This window comes from Thalassophryne amazonica, chromosome 15, assembly GCF_902500255.1.
Source record: "Thalassophryne amazonica chromosome 15, fThaAma1.1, whole genome shotgun sequence".
Classification (NCBI taxonomy): domain Eukaryota; kingdom Metazoa; phylum Chordata; class Actinopteri; order Batrachoidiformes; family Batrachoididae; genus Thalassophryne; species Thalassophryne amazonica.
Window position 1 is genome coordinate 61,956,387 of NC_047117.1, and position 14,483 is coordinate 61,970,869.

Below are 14,483 nucleotides of genomic sequence, written 5' to 3' on the forward strand. Positions count from 1 at the left end.
CATCTAGACTGGCCAATAGCCTGTATCCTCAAGCTGTCAGATTATTGAACTCTACCCTCCCCCCCTCTCTGCCTCCCTCCCACGGACTATAACTATATCAATTGCATTGAGTTCATAATCAATCAATCAATCAATCAATTTTATTTATATAGCGCCAAATCACAACAAACAGTTGCCCCAAGGCGCTTTATATTGTAAGGTAAGGCCATACAATAATTACGTAAAAACCCCAACGGTCAAAACGACCCCCTGTGAGCAAGCACTTGGCGACAGTGGGAAGGAAAAACTCCCTTTTAACAGGAAGAAACCTCCAGCAGAACCAGGCTCAGGGAGGGGCAGTCTTCTGCTGGGACTGGTTGGGACTGAGGGAGAGAACCAGGAAAAAGACATGCTGTGGAGGGGAGCAGAGATCAATCACTAATGATTAAATGCAGAGTGGTGCATACAGAGCAAAAAGAGAAAGAAACACTCAGTGCATCATGGGAACCCCCCAGCAGTCTAAGTCTATAGCAGCATAACTAAGGGATGGTTCAGGGTCACCTGATCCAGCCCTAACTATAAGCTTTAGCAAAAAGGAAAGTTTTAAGCCTAATCTTAAAAGTAGAGAGGGTGTCTGTCTCCCTGATCTGAATTGGGAGCTGGTTCCAGAGGAGAGGAGCCTGAAAGCTGAAGGCTCTGCCTCCCATTATACTCTTACAAACCCTAGGAACTACAAGTAAGCCTGCAGTCTGAGAGCGAAGCGCTCTATTGGGGTGATATGGTACTATGAGGTCCCTAAGATAAGACGGGACCTGATTATTAAAAACCTTATAAGTAAGAAGAAGAATTTTAAATTCTATTCTAGAATTAACAGGAAGCCAATGAAGAGAGGCCAATATGGGTGAGATATGCTCTCTCCTTCTAGTCCCCGTTAGTACTCTAGCTGAAGCATTTTGAATTAACTGAAGGCTTTTCAGGGAACTTTTAGGACAACCTGATAATAATGAATTACAATAGTCCAGCCTAGAGGAAATAAATGCATGAATTAGTTTTTCAGCATCACTCTGAGAAAAGACCTTTCTAATTTTAGAGATATTGCGTAAATGCAAAAAAGCAGTCCTACATATTTGTTTAATATGTGCTTTGAATGACATATCCTGATCAAAAATGACTCCAAGATTTCTCACAGTATTACTAGAGGTCAGGGTAATGCCATCCAGAGTAAGGATATGGTTAGACACCATGTTTCTAAGATTTGTGGGGCCAAGTACAAATCAACAATCAACTACTACAATTACTAATCAATTGTAGTAGCACTGAACTGGTTTTTGCATTGCTGCACATTGTTATTATTTATTTATTTAGAAATTGCCCTCTTCCCCCATGTCCCTCCTTCTGTGGATTATAGCCATCAATTAATAGTATTGAACTGGTTTCTGCATTGCTGCACAGTGTCACCATTTTTATATTTATTTATTTGGTCTGTTCTTACTCTTAATGCATTTTTTCAATAGCTTGTTTTTATATTGCTGTCAAATGTCACTGTACAGATGTTATAAATGTTACATGGGGTATTTAGGGGGTTATTTATTGCACTGGTTGCTCTTTTTAACTACGTATGTGGATGCTCCAGATGTAATTTCGTTGTTCTTTGTGGCAATGACAATAAATGCTTGAATCTGAATCTCGGGTATCTTGGCTTATACTCAGGGACAGGGTGAGAAGCTTGACTATCAGGGAAGGGTGTGGTGTAGAGCCACTGCTCCTTCACATCATAATGAGTCAGCTGAGGAGGTTCATGCATCTGGTGATGATGCCCCCTGGTCATGTTCCTAGGGAGGTCTTCCAGGTATGTCCAACTGGAAGGAAGCTCTGAGGAAGACCCAGGACACGCTGGAGAGATTACATCTCCCAACTGGCTTGGGAAAACCTTTAGACAGGGCTGAGCCAGGTAGAAACTGCCATTTTTTCCTGTCAAGGTTTTCTCAACGGATTCCGGTACTTCAGACCATACTAATCAAAATAAGATTTTGTGCCATCTTGAAATTTGTGCAGAACCCAAGAAACAAAAGGGATTAATGTGTTAGAGACAATAATGAACCTTCTGTTTCACTGGAGGGAACAGCGCTGATGTGAGCCTCCGTCATTCTCCGTGACATTCCTTTGTCCACGTCTCGGCCGCTCAGTGTTACCTTCACAGAAAGACCAAAAACTAAATGTACAAAAATTATGCAAACAAGGGATCACAGGTTATTTATTTATACAAGAGAATCGTCCACAAACACATTCTGCAAAATATAAAACTCAAACATCAAGCACACCTTCAAGAGAAGTAAAAAGGCAATAATGGATCTAAAATGAGCTCACTTTCTTGTAATTCATAGAGACAACAGCTCCACACATGTCAGCGGCCTTCAAGGTGCCCTTCTTCTGCTTTTCTGTTGGAGACAGTGTGTTGTTAACCGTTTATATACAATACACATTACATGTGCATACATTCATAGATCCCTGTGCACAGGCATGTAATTAAACACACTATCATAAAAACAATCTCAGAAAATTTAAAAATAGTAGGTCCCTTGGAAGGTGTCTGCATTGGGATTGATAACATTTCTGCACTTTTGTAAGCCTGTTTATTAAAATAATGCAGCTTAATCCATATTGCAGCTTTTCAGAATATGTATTTCATTGCAACAAATCGAGGACCTGGATTTGCAAGTCATTTTTCTTGTCTGTACAACAGACAGCTTTCATCAAAATCACACAAGTGTTTATGAAATTTATCAAAACATAAAAAAACAAAACACAACAACAACAACAAAACAAAAAAAAAAAAACCTGATCCCATTCCCCGCTCTTTAGTAAACCTGATAATTTACACTCAAGTCACCTTTTAGTGATGCAAAGAGCTGTTTGAACTCTGGAAACACCATATCTAGATGAGTAAGGAACACGTCTTCCACTGTATCCTTTGTACAGGACAAGGACATCTAATAGAATAGACAAAAAGATGTGAAAAGTGGCCTTGTTCAACTATATGTACAATAACTGAAGTTTGGTTAGCACACAGTCCCTATAGTAACAACAAGGCCAATTCATTTGTTTTTGCTTAGCGCTCCTACACACATAGTACGGATGTGGCCGCATTGCACATAAAGCACGAACCGTATGCAATTCATGTAAAATCGGAGCTCCCTCTAACGCCTCGTACAGCTGTCGCTACAATGATTTGCGCACACCAGTGGCTGAAGGACAGAGTGCGCCCTGTGAGAGCCCATTCGATCCCCCTCGCGGCAGGTGTCAGCCAAATTCCAGGTGATACACACGAACATCTAACACCGCTGGCTTGACACTTAGAAAAGCTGTGGTCATTTGGGTTGTTAGCACAAAAATAGTGAGCAGACGATAACTTTTGAGCTGGCTGTGAAATCTGTCTAAGTGCCCCAAAGAGTGTGGCGTTGCAAAACAGCGACACAGATGTTGCATGTCAGTGTTGGCTCCCCCCGCAACACATGTGCCGTGTGTGTGAATCGCGCATGTGTTGCGCTCCCCCATCCATCACACATGTAGCGTTCCGAGGGGGAAGCGCACTTGCATGAACTGCTGATATGGCGCACACAGCACAGTGTGCCACCTCCCAGCTGCTGACCAGAGATTCACCTCAGAAGAGTCCAACAACCACCGGGAACAAATCTGATGTACTCCTGAGAACAGGGAAACAGCTCTTACTTCAGTAATATAGTTATCAGATCACACATTACAACTGTTGTGGTACCCCATGCTCCTGCAGTGCCCCTACAGGACACCTCGAGGGACCCAGCCATACGCCTTCTCCAAATTCAGAAGTAGGAAATTACATGACATCCAGTTTTTCACTGAAACTAGACAACCTTTCTAAAATTCTCCAGTAATTTAATACTGAATGTCACTGGCATGAAAGTGAACAATTAACATCAACACTGAAGTTTGAAAAGATGTCCTCCTTCAGCTTCAATATGGCGTACTCCCCCCCTCCTCCCCCCCCCCCCCCCCCCCCCCCCCCCCCCCCCCCCCCCCCCAAAAAAAAAGCTCTCTGGTCTTCATGTTGGTTCATCCTTTTTACCAACACCTTCTGTCTTTTCAGTTGAAATTCAAGGCTAAAATGGAGTCGATCCACAGTCGGCACAATTTAATGATAGCACACACTTTGAAAGGGGCACACGTGAGACACAAGAAACACCTTTCGGCCACATGCCCCCATACTTTTGCTCACCCCGAAATTGAGTGGTCTGACTGAAACGGTGCTACAGTCTGTGCTGTTGAACACATCTAGATGTAAATACCACGATAAAGAAGCTGACATTCTAAACTATCTTCTCAGTCATGTTTTGACCTCAAACCCAATTATCTTCAGCCTACAGCAAAAACAATGGGAATTGGCCATGTTGTTCCAATACTTGCGGAGGAATCTGTACATGCCTAATGTAAAATTTACACTGAAAATAAATCATGTACCTTAACGGAGTAGATGGTGAAGTAGACAGGCTGCCTCCCAGTTCTGACGTAGTAGGAAATCCAATCTGATATGAAGGGCTCTGCTGGTCTTCCTGAGCTCTCCTTTTGCTGAAGAAGAAAACAGACATGTAAGTGAACCTTCTTTCTTGTATGATGTACCCACAGCCTGCAATTATACAGTTGTGTTAAAAAAAATAATAGCAGTGTATTTAAATAAGTGAGTAAAGCTCAAAAATCCTTACAATTGCTTTTATTTCCCCAAGGTGCTTTATATTGTAAGGCAAAGCCATACAATAATTATGGAAAAACCCCAACAGTCAAAACGACCCCCTGTGAGCAAGCACTTGGCGACAGTGGGAAGGAAAAACTCCCTTTTAACAGGAAGAAACCTCCAGCAGAACCAGGCAGTCTTCTGCTGGGACTGGTTGGGGCTCAGGGAGAGAACCAGGAAAAAGACATGCTGTGGAGGGGAGCAGAGATCAATCACTAATGATTAAATGCAGAGTGGTGCATACAGAGCAAAAAGAGAAAGAAACACTCAGTGCATCATGGGAACCCCCCAGCAGTCTAAGTCTATAGCAGCATAACTAAGGGATGGTTCAGGGACACCTGATCCAGCCCTAACTATAAGCTTTAGCAAAAAGGAAAGTTTTAAGCCCAATCTTAAAAGTAGAGAGGGTGTCTGTCTCCCTGATCCGAACTGGGAGCTGGTTCCAGAGGAGAGGAGCCTGAAAGCTGAAGGCTCTGCCTCCCATTCTACTCTTACAAACCCTAGGAACTACAAGTAAGCCTGCAGTCTGAGAGCGAAGCGCTCTATTGGAGTGATATGGTACTAAGAGGTCCCTAAGATAAGATGGGACCTGATTATTCAAAACCTTATAAGTAAGAAGAAGAATTTTAAATTCTATTCTAGAATTAACAGGAAGCCAATGAAGAGATGCCAATATGGGTGAGATATGCTCTCCCCTTCTAGTCCCTGTCAGTACTCTAGCTGCAGCATTTTGAATTAACTGAAGGCTTTTCAGGGAACTTTTAGGACAACCTGATAATAATGAATTACAGTAGTCCAGCCTAGAGGAAATAAATGCATGAATTAGTTTTTCAGCATCACTCTGAGACAAGACCTTTCTAATTTTAGAGATACTGCGCAAATGCAAAAAAGCAGTCCTACATATTTGTTTAATATGCGCATTGAATGACATATCCTGATCAAAAATGACTCCAAGATTTCTCACAGTATTACTAGAGGTCAGGGTAATGCCATCCAGAGTAAGGATCTGGTTAGACACCATGTTTCTAAGATTTGTGGGGCCAAGTACAATAACTTCAGTTTTATCTGAGTTTAAAAGCAGGAAATTAGAGGTCATCCATGTCTTTATGTCTGTAAGACAATCCTGCAGTTTAGCTAATTGGTGTGTGTCCTCTGGCTTCATGGACAGATAAAGCTGGGTATCATCTGCGTAACAATGAAAATTTAAGCAATGCTGTCTAATAATACTGCCTAAGGGAAGCATGTATAAAGTGAATAAAATTGGTCCTAGCACAGAACCTTGTGAAACTCCATAATTAACCTTAGTCTGTGAAGAAGATTCCCCATTTACATGAACAAATTGTAATCTATTAGATAAATATGATTCAAACCACCGCAGCGCAGTGCCTTTAATACCTATGGCATGCTCTAATCTCTGTAATAAAATTTTATGGTCAACAGTATCAAAAGCAGCACTGAGGTCTAACAGAACAAGCACAGAGATGAGTCCACTGTCTGAGGCCATAAGAAGATCATTTGTAACCTTCACTAATGCTGTTTCTGTACTACGATGAATTCTAAACCCTGACTGAAACTCTTCAAATAGACCATTCCTCTGCAGATGATCAGTTAGCTGTTTTACAACTACCCTTTCAAGAATTTTTGAGAGAAAAGGAAGGTTGGAGATTGGCCTATAATTAGCTAAGATAGCTGGGTCAAGTGATGGCTTTTTAAGTAATGGTTTAATTACTGCCACCTTAAAAGCCTGTGGTACATAGCCAACTAATAAAGACAGACTGATCATATTTAAGATCGAAGCATTAATTAATGGTAGGGCTTCCTTGAGCAGCCTGGTAGGAATGGGGTCTAATAGACATGTTTATGGTTTGGAGGAAGTAACTAATGAAAGTAACTCAGAACAATCGCAGAGAAAGAGCCTAACCAAATACTGGCATCACTGAAAGCAGCCAAAGAGAACGATATGTCTTTGGGATGGCTATGAGTAATTTTTTCTCTAATAGTTAAAATTTTATAAGCAAAGAAAGTCATGAAGTCATTACTAGTTAAAGTTAAAGGAATACTCGGCTCAATAGAGCCCTGACTCTTTGTCAGCCTGGCTACAGTCCTGAAAAGAAACCTGGGGTTGTTCTTATTTTCTTCAAATAGTGATGAGTAGTAAGATGTCCTAGCTTTATGGAGGGCTTTTTTATAGAGCAACAGACTCTTTTTCCAGGCTAAGTGAAGATCTTCTAAATTAGTGAGATGCCATTTCCTCTCCAACTTACAGGCTATCTGCTTTAAGCTGCGAGTTTGTGAGTAATACCACGGAGTCAGGCACTTCTGATTTAAGGTTCTCTTTTTCAGAGGAGCTACAGCATCCAAAGCTGTCCTCAATGAGGATATAAAACTATTGACGAGATAATCTATCTCACTCACAGAGTTTAGGTAGCTACTCTGCCCTGTGTTGGTATATGGCATTGGAGAACATAAAGAAGGAATCATATCCTTAAACCTAGTTACAGTGCTTTCTGAAAGACTTCTACTGTAATGAAACTTATTCCCCACTGCTGGGTAGTCCATCAGAGTAAATGTAAATGTTATTAAGAAATGATCAGACAGAAGGGGGTTTTCAGGGAATACTGTTAAGTCTTCAATTTCCAATCCATAAGTCAGAACAAGATCTAAGGTATGATTAAAGTGGTGGGTGGACTAATTTACATTTTGAGCAAAGCCAATCGATTCTAACAATAGATTAAATGCAGTGTTGAGGCTGTCATTCTCAGCATCTGTGTGGATGTTAAAATCGCCCACTATAATTATCTTATCTGAGCTAAGCACTAAGTCAGACAAAAGGTCTGAAAATTCACAGAGAAACTCACAGTAACGACCAGGTGGACGATAGATAATAACAAATAAAACTGGTTTTTGGGACTTCCAATTTGGATGGACAAGACTAAGAGACAAGCTTTCAAATGAATTAAAGCTCTGTCTGGGTTTCTGAAAGTGACAAAATAGAAAGTGACAAAAAAGGAATATTCAAATAAAAAAATAAATAGATAGATAAATAATAAATAAATAAATAAATAAATAGCAATGTCTGCATTTTTCTGTCTGTGAAAAAAAGCAGGTGTCAAACAGGTGGCACTTGCAGCATATGTTGTACATGCTGGTTGTAGTGCATTTCTCTCTGCAAATCTGAGTAAAACGGGTCATTCCTGACGTTCAGCACAACAGCATACTTCAAAAAGTTGATTGGCGAGGGGAAAACAATAGGCTGCTTAGCTAAAATAATCTCAAATGCTTTAAAATGGCAACCAAAACCAGAAAGACGTGGAAGAAAACGACATGGGGATGTTTCTCATACTATGGTGTTGGGCCTATTTATCACATATCAGGGATCATGGATCAGTTTGAATACATCAGAATACTCAAAGAGGTCATGTTGCCTTATACTAAAGAGAAAATGCCTTTGAAATGAGTGTTTGAAAAAGTCAACGACTCCAAAAGCAAGTGAACAGCATCTTGGTTCGAGACCGTTATGCAGTAGCCAGCCCAATCCTGGGACTGTAATCCAAGAGAAAACTTATGGGGTGACATCAAAAATGCTGTTTCTGAGGCAAAACCAAGAAATGCAGAGAAATTGTGGAATGTAGTCCAATTGTCCTGGGCTGGACCTGTTCATAGGTGCCAGAAGTTGGTTGACTCCATGCAAAACAGATGTGAAACAGTTCTCAGAAACAGTGGTTATACAACTAAATATTGGTTCAGTGATTCACAGGAAATCTAAATCTTCAAGGATTTTTCAGTTTATACAGTAAATGTTTGAGTTTGTAAAGAAAAATTCAGACACTTGCTATTTTTTTGAACAGCCTTATGCTCCCTTTTCACTTTCTGTAAACTATATTTCTGTACATTTGCATGTACAGAAATAAAAGCTATTATGAGAATTTTGCTATTTACTCTTTAAATGCAACTGTTTGAACACAACTGTATATGGTATCAAATAAATATACATTACCGGTCAAAGGTTTGGACACATGTTCCCATTTAACTGAATGAAATTTAACTGATTGAAATAAATACACAGAAAAGTATTCATTCAATCATTTTCTGAACACTTATTCCAATTTTAGGTCATGGAGGGCTGGAGCCTATCCCAGTCGGCATTGAGTCAGAGTCGGGGCACACTGTGGACAGGCAGCCCATCTGTCACAGGACCCACGCACAGACAAACACATTCACGCTCACTCTCAAATACGATCAATTTAGATGTCACCAATTCACTGAATCTGCATGTCTATGGAAGTGGGAGGAAGCCAAGGAGAACATGCAAACTCCACACAGAAAGGACCAGGTTGGAAGTGAACCTGGGACCGGCTCACTTTGCAGAAACAATGCCAACCACTAAGCCACCGTGCTGCCCACATACAAATTATCTTTAACTCTATTTATTTTATAGATAGATGATCTTGTCCATCTGAATGGCAGCAAGGTTTAATTTCCAGGAGTATCAAGGCATCTTTACACTGAAACCTTGTATCATATGAAGATTTTAGATGCAAAACGCTATACATTTTTCTCAATTGGGGGAAAATGTAATTGAGAATGTGAATTCACAGCAAAATGCATTAGGAATTTCACAGGTTTGCATAAATAAAATGAGAATTTACACACTGATAGTGACCTAAGGGGCCAAATGCATGTTGGTGTCAACTAAAAAAATTGTGGTTTGGCCTTATGTGTTTTGCATCTCAGTTCTTCATATTTACATCCCCCATAGTAACAGATTGGATGCAACTTACTGCGTTTCATAATATCCAAATAACAGATGACCCGTTGTCCAAAAGAACTGTAATGATATCTGAGTGTAATGTCTAGAAATGAAACGTACTTCACATATAGAACATGTGTAAGTATTACTATTAGTACGGCTCAAGGCAATTTACCTAGGTTAACGAACAGGACACCTGTGAAACAAATTGCATTTTTCTGAGTAATATTTTACCATCTTCGCTAGTTTTGGAATCATGCAGCCCAAACTCTTGACATTACAGTTGTACCATGAGTCCACCATGCTTAGGTAGGAACCCAGAGTGCAGAGGTCCCTCTCAGAGTCCTTAAGGTTGTCCTATAAAAAAACATAAAGAACATGAAGGTGATAAACATAAATATGCCAACCATCTCAATTCATTATACAATAAGCTTTACAAAGTAATCTCATGTACAGTACCAGTAAACCACACACTTTTCCCAATCAAATAAGTGGGTAAATGCTTTTTGTTCCACAACTGGCTTAGTTCAGATTTGTTTTGTGCTGAAAATTCTGTTTGTTAAACACCGCCCCCGCCGAAGGCAAAAAGGAATGACGATAAGCAGGCGCCAGAAAGGGTGGGTGTTGATGGGAGAAGGAGGGAATGGAACATGTTTCAGTCCTGTGAAAAGCAGTTTATTGTCTTTGTGAGATGAGATAATAAACAGCCAATCTTCCCCAGGCCGAAACAAATCCCTCTGGAGGAGACAGTTGGGCAATTTGACCTTCAGGCTTGATAAGCCTGTAATGTTATTGTTACAGCAGTGAAATCACTTTTTAACAGTTCCACTTGCACAACCAAATCTCAATTATGAATTAAGAATATTCCCAATTATGAATTAAGAATATTCACCGGCCTCTGAAATCTTCAGCTTCAAGTGCAAGGCACGCATCTGCTCCAAGATGTCATCCAATTTGCGTCTGAGTTCAAGAGTCATCGCAGTCTAAGAATGCACTGCCTTGCCAACCTCGTTAATCATGATGGACAAGCGAGGGGCCGTGGTTCTTGATGCCACCGTCTTGCCAATTTTCCGGTAGATCAGGGCAGCACATAAGCCAAAAAGTACCAGCCCTGCTACCATGAGACCAAAAATGAATAAATCCTCGACGTCCTCAATGGAGAAAGGTGTCAAGCATGCCACACGTCAGGAACTCCAGGAGAGCCCGCAGGATACATTCCATCTGGGCAGGTAGGATCCCCCGGTCCTGACCTTCTTGTAGAAAAAATGGTGTCAATAGTGTTCAGAGACCAGCTGATCAATTCCATGATTAATCCAATAGTAGTCCAATAGATCCAGAATCCAATATAATTTGAGGAATTCACAGTCTGGTGAAGTAGGGCCTTGAAGGTCAAAGGCAGAGAACAGAGATAAGAGACAGTGGAGGAGATGCGACCGCCCTCGTCGGAGTCCCAAGCTATGAGCAAGCTTTTTATGCCTTTTGCCACATGTCTGGGGCACTCCATGTTGTAAATTAATGTAAATGACTTTTATTTTCTTTGTAGCAGCCGGGCAGTCAGGCCCCTTCTGCTGGGGTCGGGTTGAGCTCAGCTCTTCACAGCTGCCTGACTGCTGCAAAACATATAACCCTAACATTTGTGATGTTAGGGTTTACAAATGTTTTTGACCATTTGAGTTTACTTACTATGCCAGCAAAAAATGTTAGCAGACTAAAAGTTAGTGAAACTAAATTTAGCGGAAGCTAATTTGTCCGCTGATGGTTTTCGAAGTTAGCTGAAAAGCAAATCTGCTACCAAAAAAGTTAGCTTCGCAAATTAGCAGTGAGTGGAACTGTGTCCACCACTAGGTACAGCCTGTCAGTAACTTGGAGGCAGTGGCCACCAAAGCTCCTGGAGGTGAAAGGTGTAGCAAGGCAAGTCCCCCCCCCCCCCCCCAATGTTTACTCTGACTTTGTTGAATGATTATTTTCAATTCCCTTCGGTTGTTTATTTTACACATATTATGTTGCCTGTCTCAGAGACACAGACAGAGACAGACAGAGAGAGAAACGACACACCAGACATATAGGTCGATAGATGTCGAACTGCATTTATTTTCCTTCATACACATCAGCCACATGGGGTGAGCAGCCAGTACATTCTGAGTGCCGGTCCCAAGCCTGGATAAATGAGGAGGGTTGTGTCAGGAAGGGCATCCAGCGTAAAACAAGCCAAGACAACTATGCAGACTAAGAATCGAATTTCCATACCGGATCAGTCGAGGCCTGGGTTAACAACGTCCGCCACCGGTGCTGTTGCCCAACAGGGTGCTGGTGGAAATTGGGCTACTGCTTGGCGAAGACGACTAAGAAGAGGAGAGGAGAGCACTTCCACAAACAGCGGGAGAAGAAGAAAACTAGAAGGGTGGAAATGGGTAGGAAATGTTGGTTGTATGACTGGTAAAGGGAGAGAGCTGGCTGATATGATGGAGAGGAGAAAGGTAGACATATTGTGTGTGCAAGAGACCAAGTGGAAGGGAAGTAAGAGCAGGAGCATTGGCGGTGGGTACAAGTTGTACCATGGTGAGGACAGGAAGAGAAATGGTGTTGGGGTCATTTTAAAGGAAGAGTATGTTAAAAGTGTGTTGGAGGTTAAGCGAGTGTCTGACAGGGTGATGAGTGTGAAATTGGAAATTGAAGGGGTGATGATGAATATCATCAGTGCATATGCCCCACAGGTAGGTTGTGAGATGAAGGAGAAAGAAGATTTCTGGAGTGTGTTAGATGAGGTGGTGGAGAGTGTGCCCAAGCATGAAAGAGTGGTGATAGGAGTGGACTTCAATGGGCATGTTGGTGGTGGGAACAGAGGTGATGAGAAAGTAATGGGTAGATATGGTATCAAGGATAGGAATGGGGAAGGACAGATGGTAGTTGATTTTGCAAAAAGGATGGAAATGGCTGTGGTAAATACCTACTTTAAGAAAAGGGAGGAGCACAGGGTAACATACACTCAACAAAAATATAAACGCAACACTTTTGGTTTTGCTCCCATTTTGTATGAGATGAACTCAAAGATCTAAAACTTTTTCCACATACACAATATCACCATTTCCCTCAAATATTGTTCACAAACCAGTCTAAATCTGTGATAGTGAGCACGTCTCCTTTGCTGAGATAATCCATCCCACCTCACAGGTGTGCCATATCAAGATGCTGATTAGACACCATGATTAGTGCACAGGTGTGCCTTAGACTGCCCACAATAAAAGGCCACTCTGAAAGGTGCAGTTTTATCACATAGCACAATGCCACAGATGTCGCAAGATTTGAGGGAGTGTGCAATTGGCATGCTGACAGCAGGAATGTCAACCAGAGCTGTTGCTCGTGTATTGAATGTTCATTTCTCTACCATAAGCCATCTCCAAAGCCATTTCAGAGAATTTGGCAGTACATCCAACCAGCCTCATAACCGCAGACCACGTGTAACCACACCAGCCCAGGACCTCCACATCCAGCATGTTCACCTCCAAGATCGACTGAGACCAGCCACTCGGACAGCTGCTGAAACAATCGGTTTGCATAACCAAAGAATTTCTGCACAAACCATCAGAAACCGTCTCAGGGAAGCTCATTTGCATGCTCGTCATCCTCATCGGGGTCTCGACCTGACTCCAGTTCGTCGTCGTAACCGACTTGAGTGGGCAAATGCTCACATTCGCTGGCGTTTGGCACGTTGGAGAGGTGTTCTCTTCACGGATGAATCCCGGTTCACACTGTCCAGAGCAGATGGCAGACAGCGTGTGTGGCGTCGTGTGGGTGAGCGGTTTTCTGATGTCAATGTTGTGGATCGAGTGGCCCATGGTGGCGGTGGGGTTATGGTATGGGCAGGCGTCTGTTATGGACGAAGAACACAGGTGCATTTTATTGATGGCATCTTGAATGCACAGAGATACCGTGACGAGATCCTGAGGCCCACTGTTGTGCCATACATCCAAGAACATCACCTCATGTTGCAGCAGGATAATGCACGGCCCCATGTTGCAAGGATCTGTACACAATTCTTGGAAGCTGAAAATGTTCCAGTTCTTGCAAGGCCGGCATACTCACCGGACATGTCACCCATTGAGCATGTTTGGGATGCTCTGGACCGGCGTATACGACAGCATGTACCAGTTCCTGCCAATATCCAGCAACTTCGCACAGCCATTGAAGAGGAGTGGACCAACATTCCACAGGTCACAATTGACAACCTGATCAACTCTATGCGAAGGAGATGTGTTGCACTGCATGAGGCAAATGGTGGTCACACCAGATACTGACTGGTATCCTCCCCCAATAAAACAAAATTGCACCTTTCAGAGTAGCCTTTTATTGTGGGCAGTCTAAGGCACACCTGTGCACTAATCAGCATCTTGATATGGCACACCTGTGAGGTGGGATGGATTATCTCAGCAAAGGAGAAGTGCTCACTATCACAGATTTAGACTGGTTTGTGAACAATATTTGAGGGAAATGGTGATATTGTGTATGTGGAAAAAGTTTTAGATCTTTGAGTTCATCTCATACAAAATGGGAGCAAAACCAAAAGTGTTGCCTTTATATTTTTGTTGAGTGTATAAGAGTGGAGGAAGGTGCACACAGGTGGACTACAGTTTTTATAGGAGATGCAAGCTAAAAGAAATCAGAGACTGTAAGGTGGTGGCAGGAGAGAGTGTCGTTAGACAGCATAGGATGGTTGTTTGTAGGATGACTTTAGAGGTAAAGAAGAAGAAGCGAGTGAGAGCTCAACAAAGGAACAGATGGTGGAAGCTGAAGGAGGAAGACTGTTGTGTGAAATTTAGCGAGCAGGTGAGAGAAGCACTGGTTGGAGGGAAGCAATTTTAGACAACTAGAAAAGTACTGCAGATGTGGTGAGGGAGACAGCTAGGACAGTACTGGGTATGACATCTGGACAGTGGAAGGAAGACAAGGAGACTTGGTGGTGGAATGAAGAGGTCCAGGAAAGCATAAGGA

General features: G+C 42.1%; 1 protein-coding gene across 1 annotated transcript in view; it reads right to left on the reverse strand.

Annotated features, from left to right (window-relative positions):
• Nucleotides 1-14,483, reverse strand: part of LOC117526167 (phosphoinositide 3-kinase regulatory subunit 6) — a 46,935-nt gene that overhangs the window by 4,824 nt on the left and 27,628 nt on the right. Inside the window, exons 14-18 of the mRNA XM_034188202.1 lie at nucleotides 9,729-9,851; nucleotides 4,474-4,581; nucleotides 2,870-2,969; nucleotides 2,347-2,417; nucleotides 2,081-2,171 (exon numbers count right to left, since the gene is read on the reverse strand). Coding sequence (XP_034044093.1) covers nucleotides 2,081-2,171; nucleotides 2,347-2,417; nucleotides 2,870-2,969; nucleotides 4,474-4,581; nucleotides 9,729-9,851 — 493 coding nt within the window. The remainder of the gene's footprint in view (nucleotides 1-2,080; nucleotides 2,172-2,346; nucleotides 2,418-2,869; nucleotides 2,970-4,473; nucleotides 4,582-9,728; nucleotides 9,852-14,483) is intronic.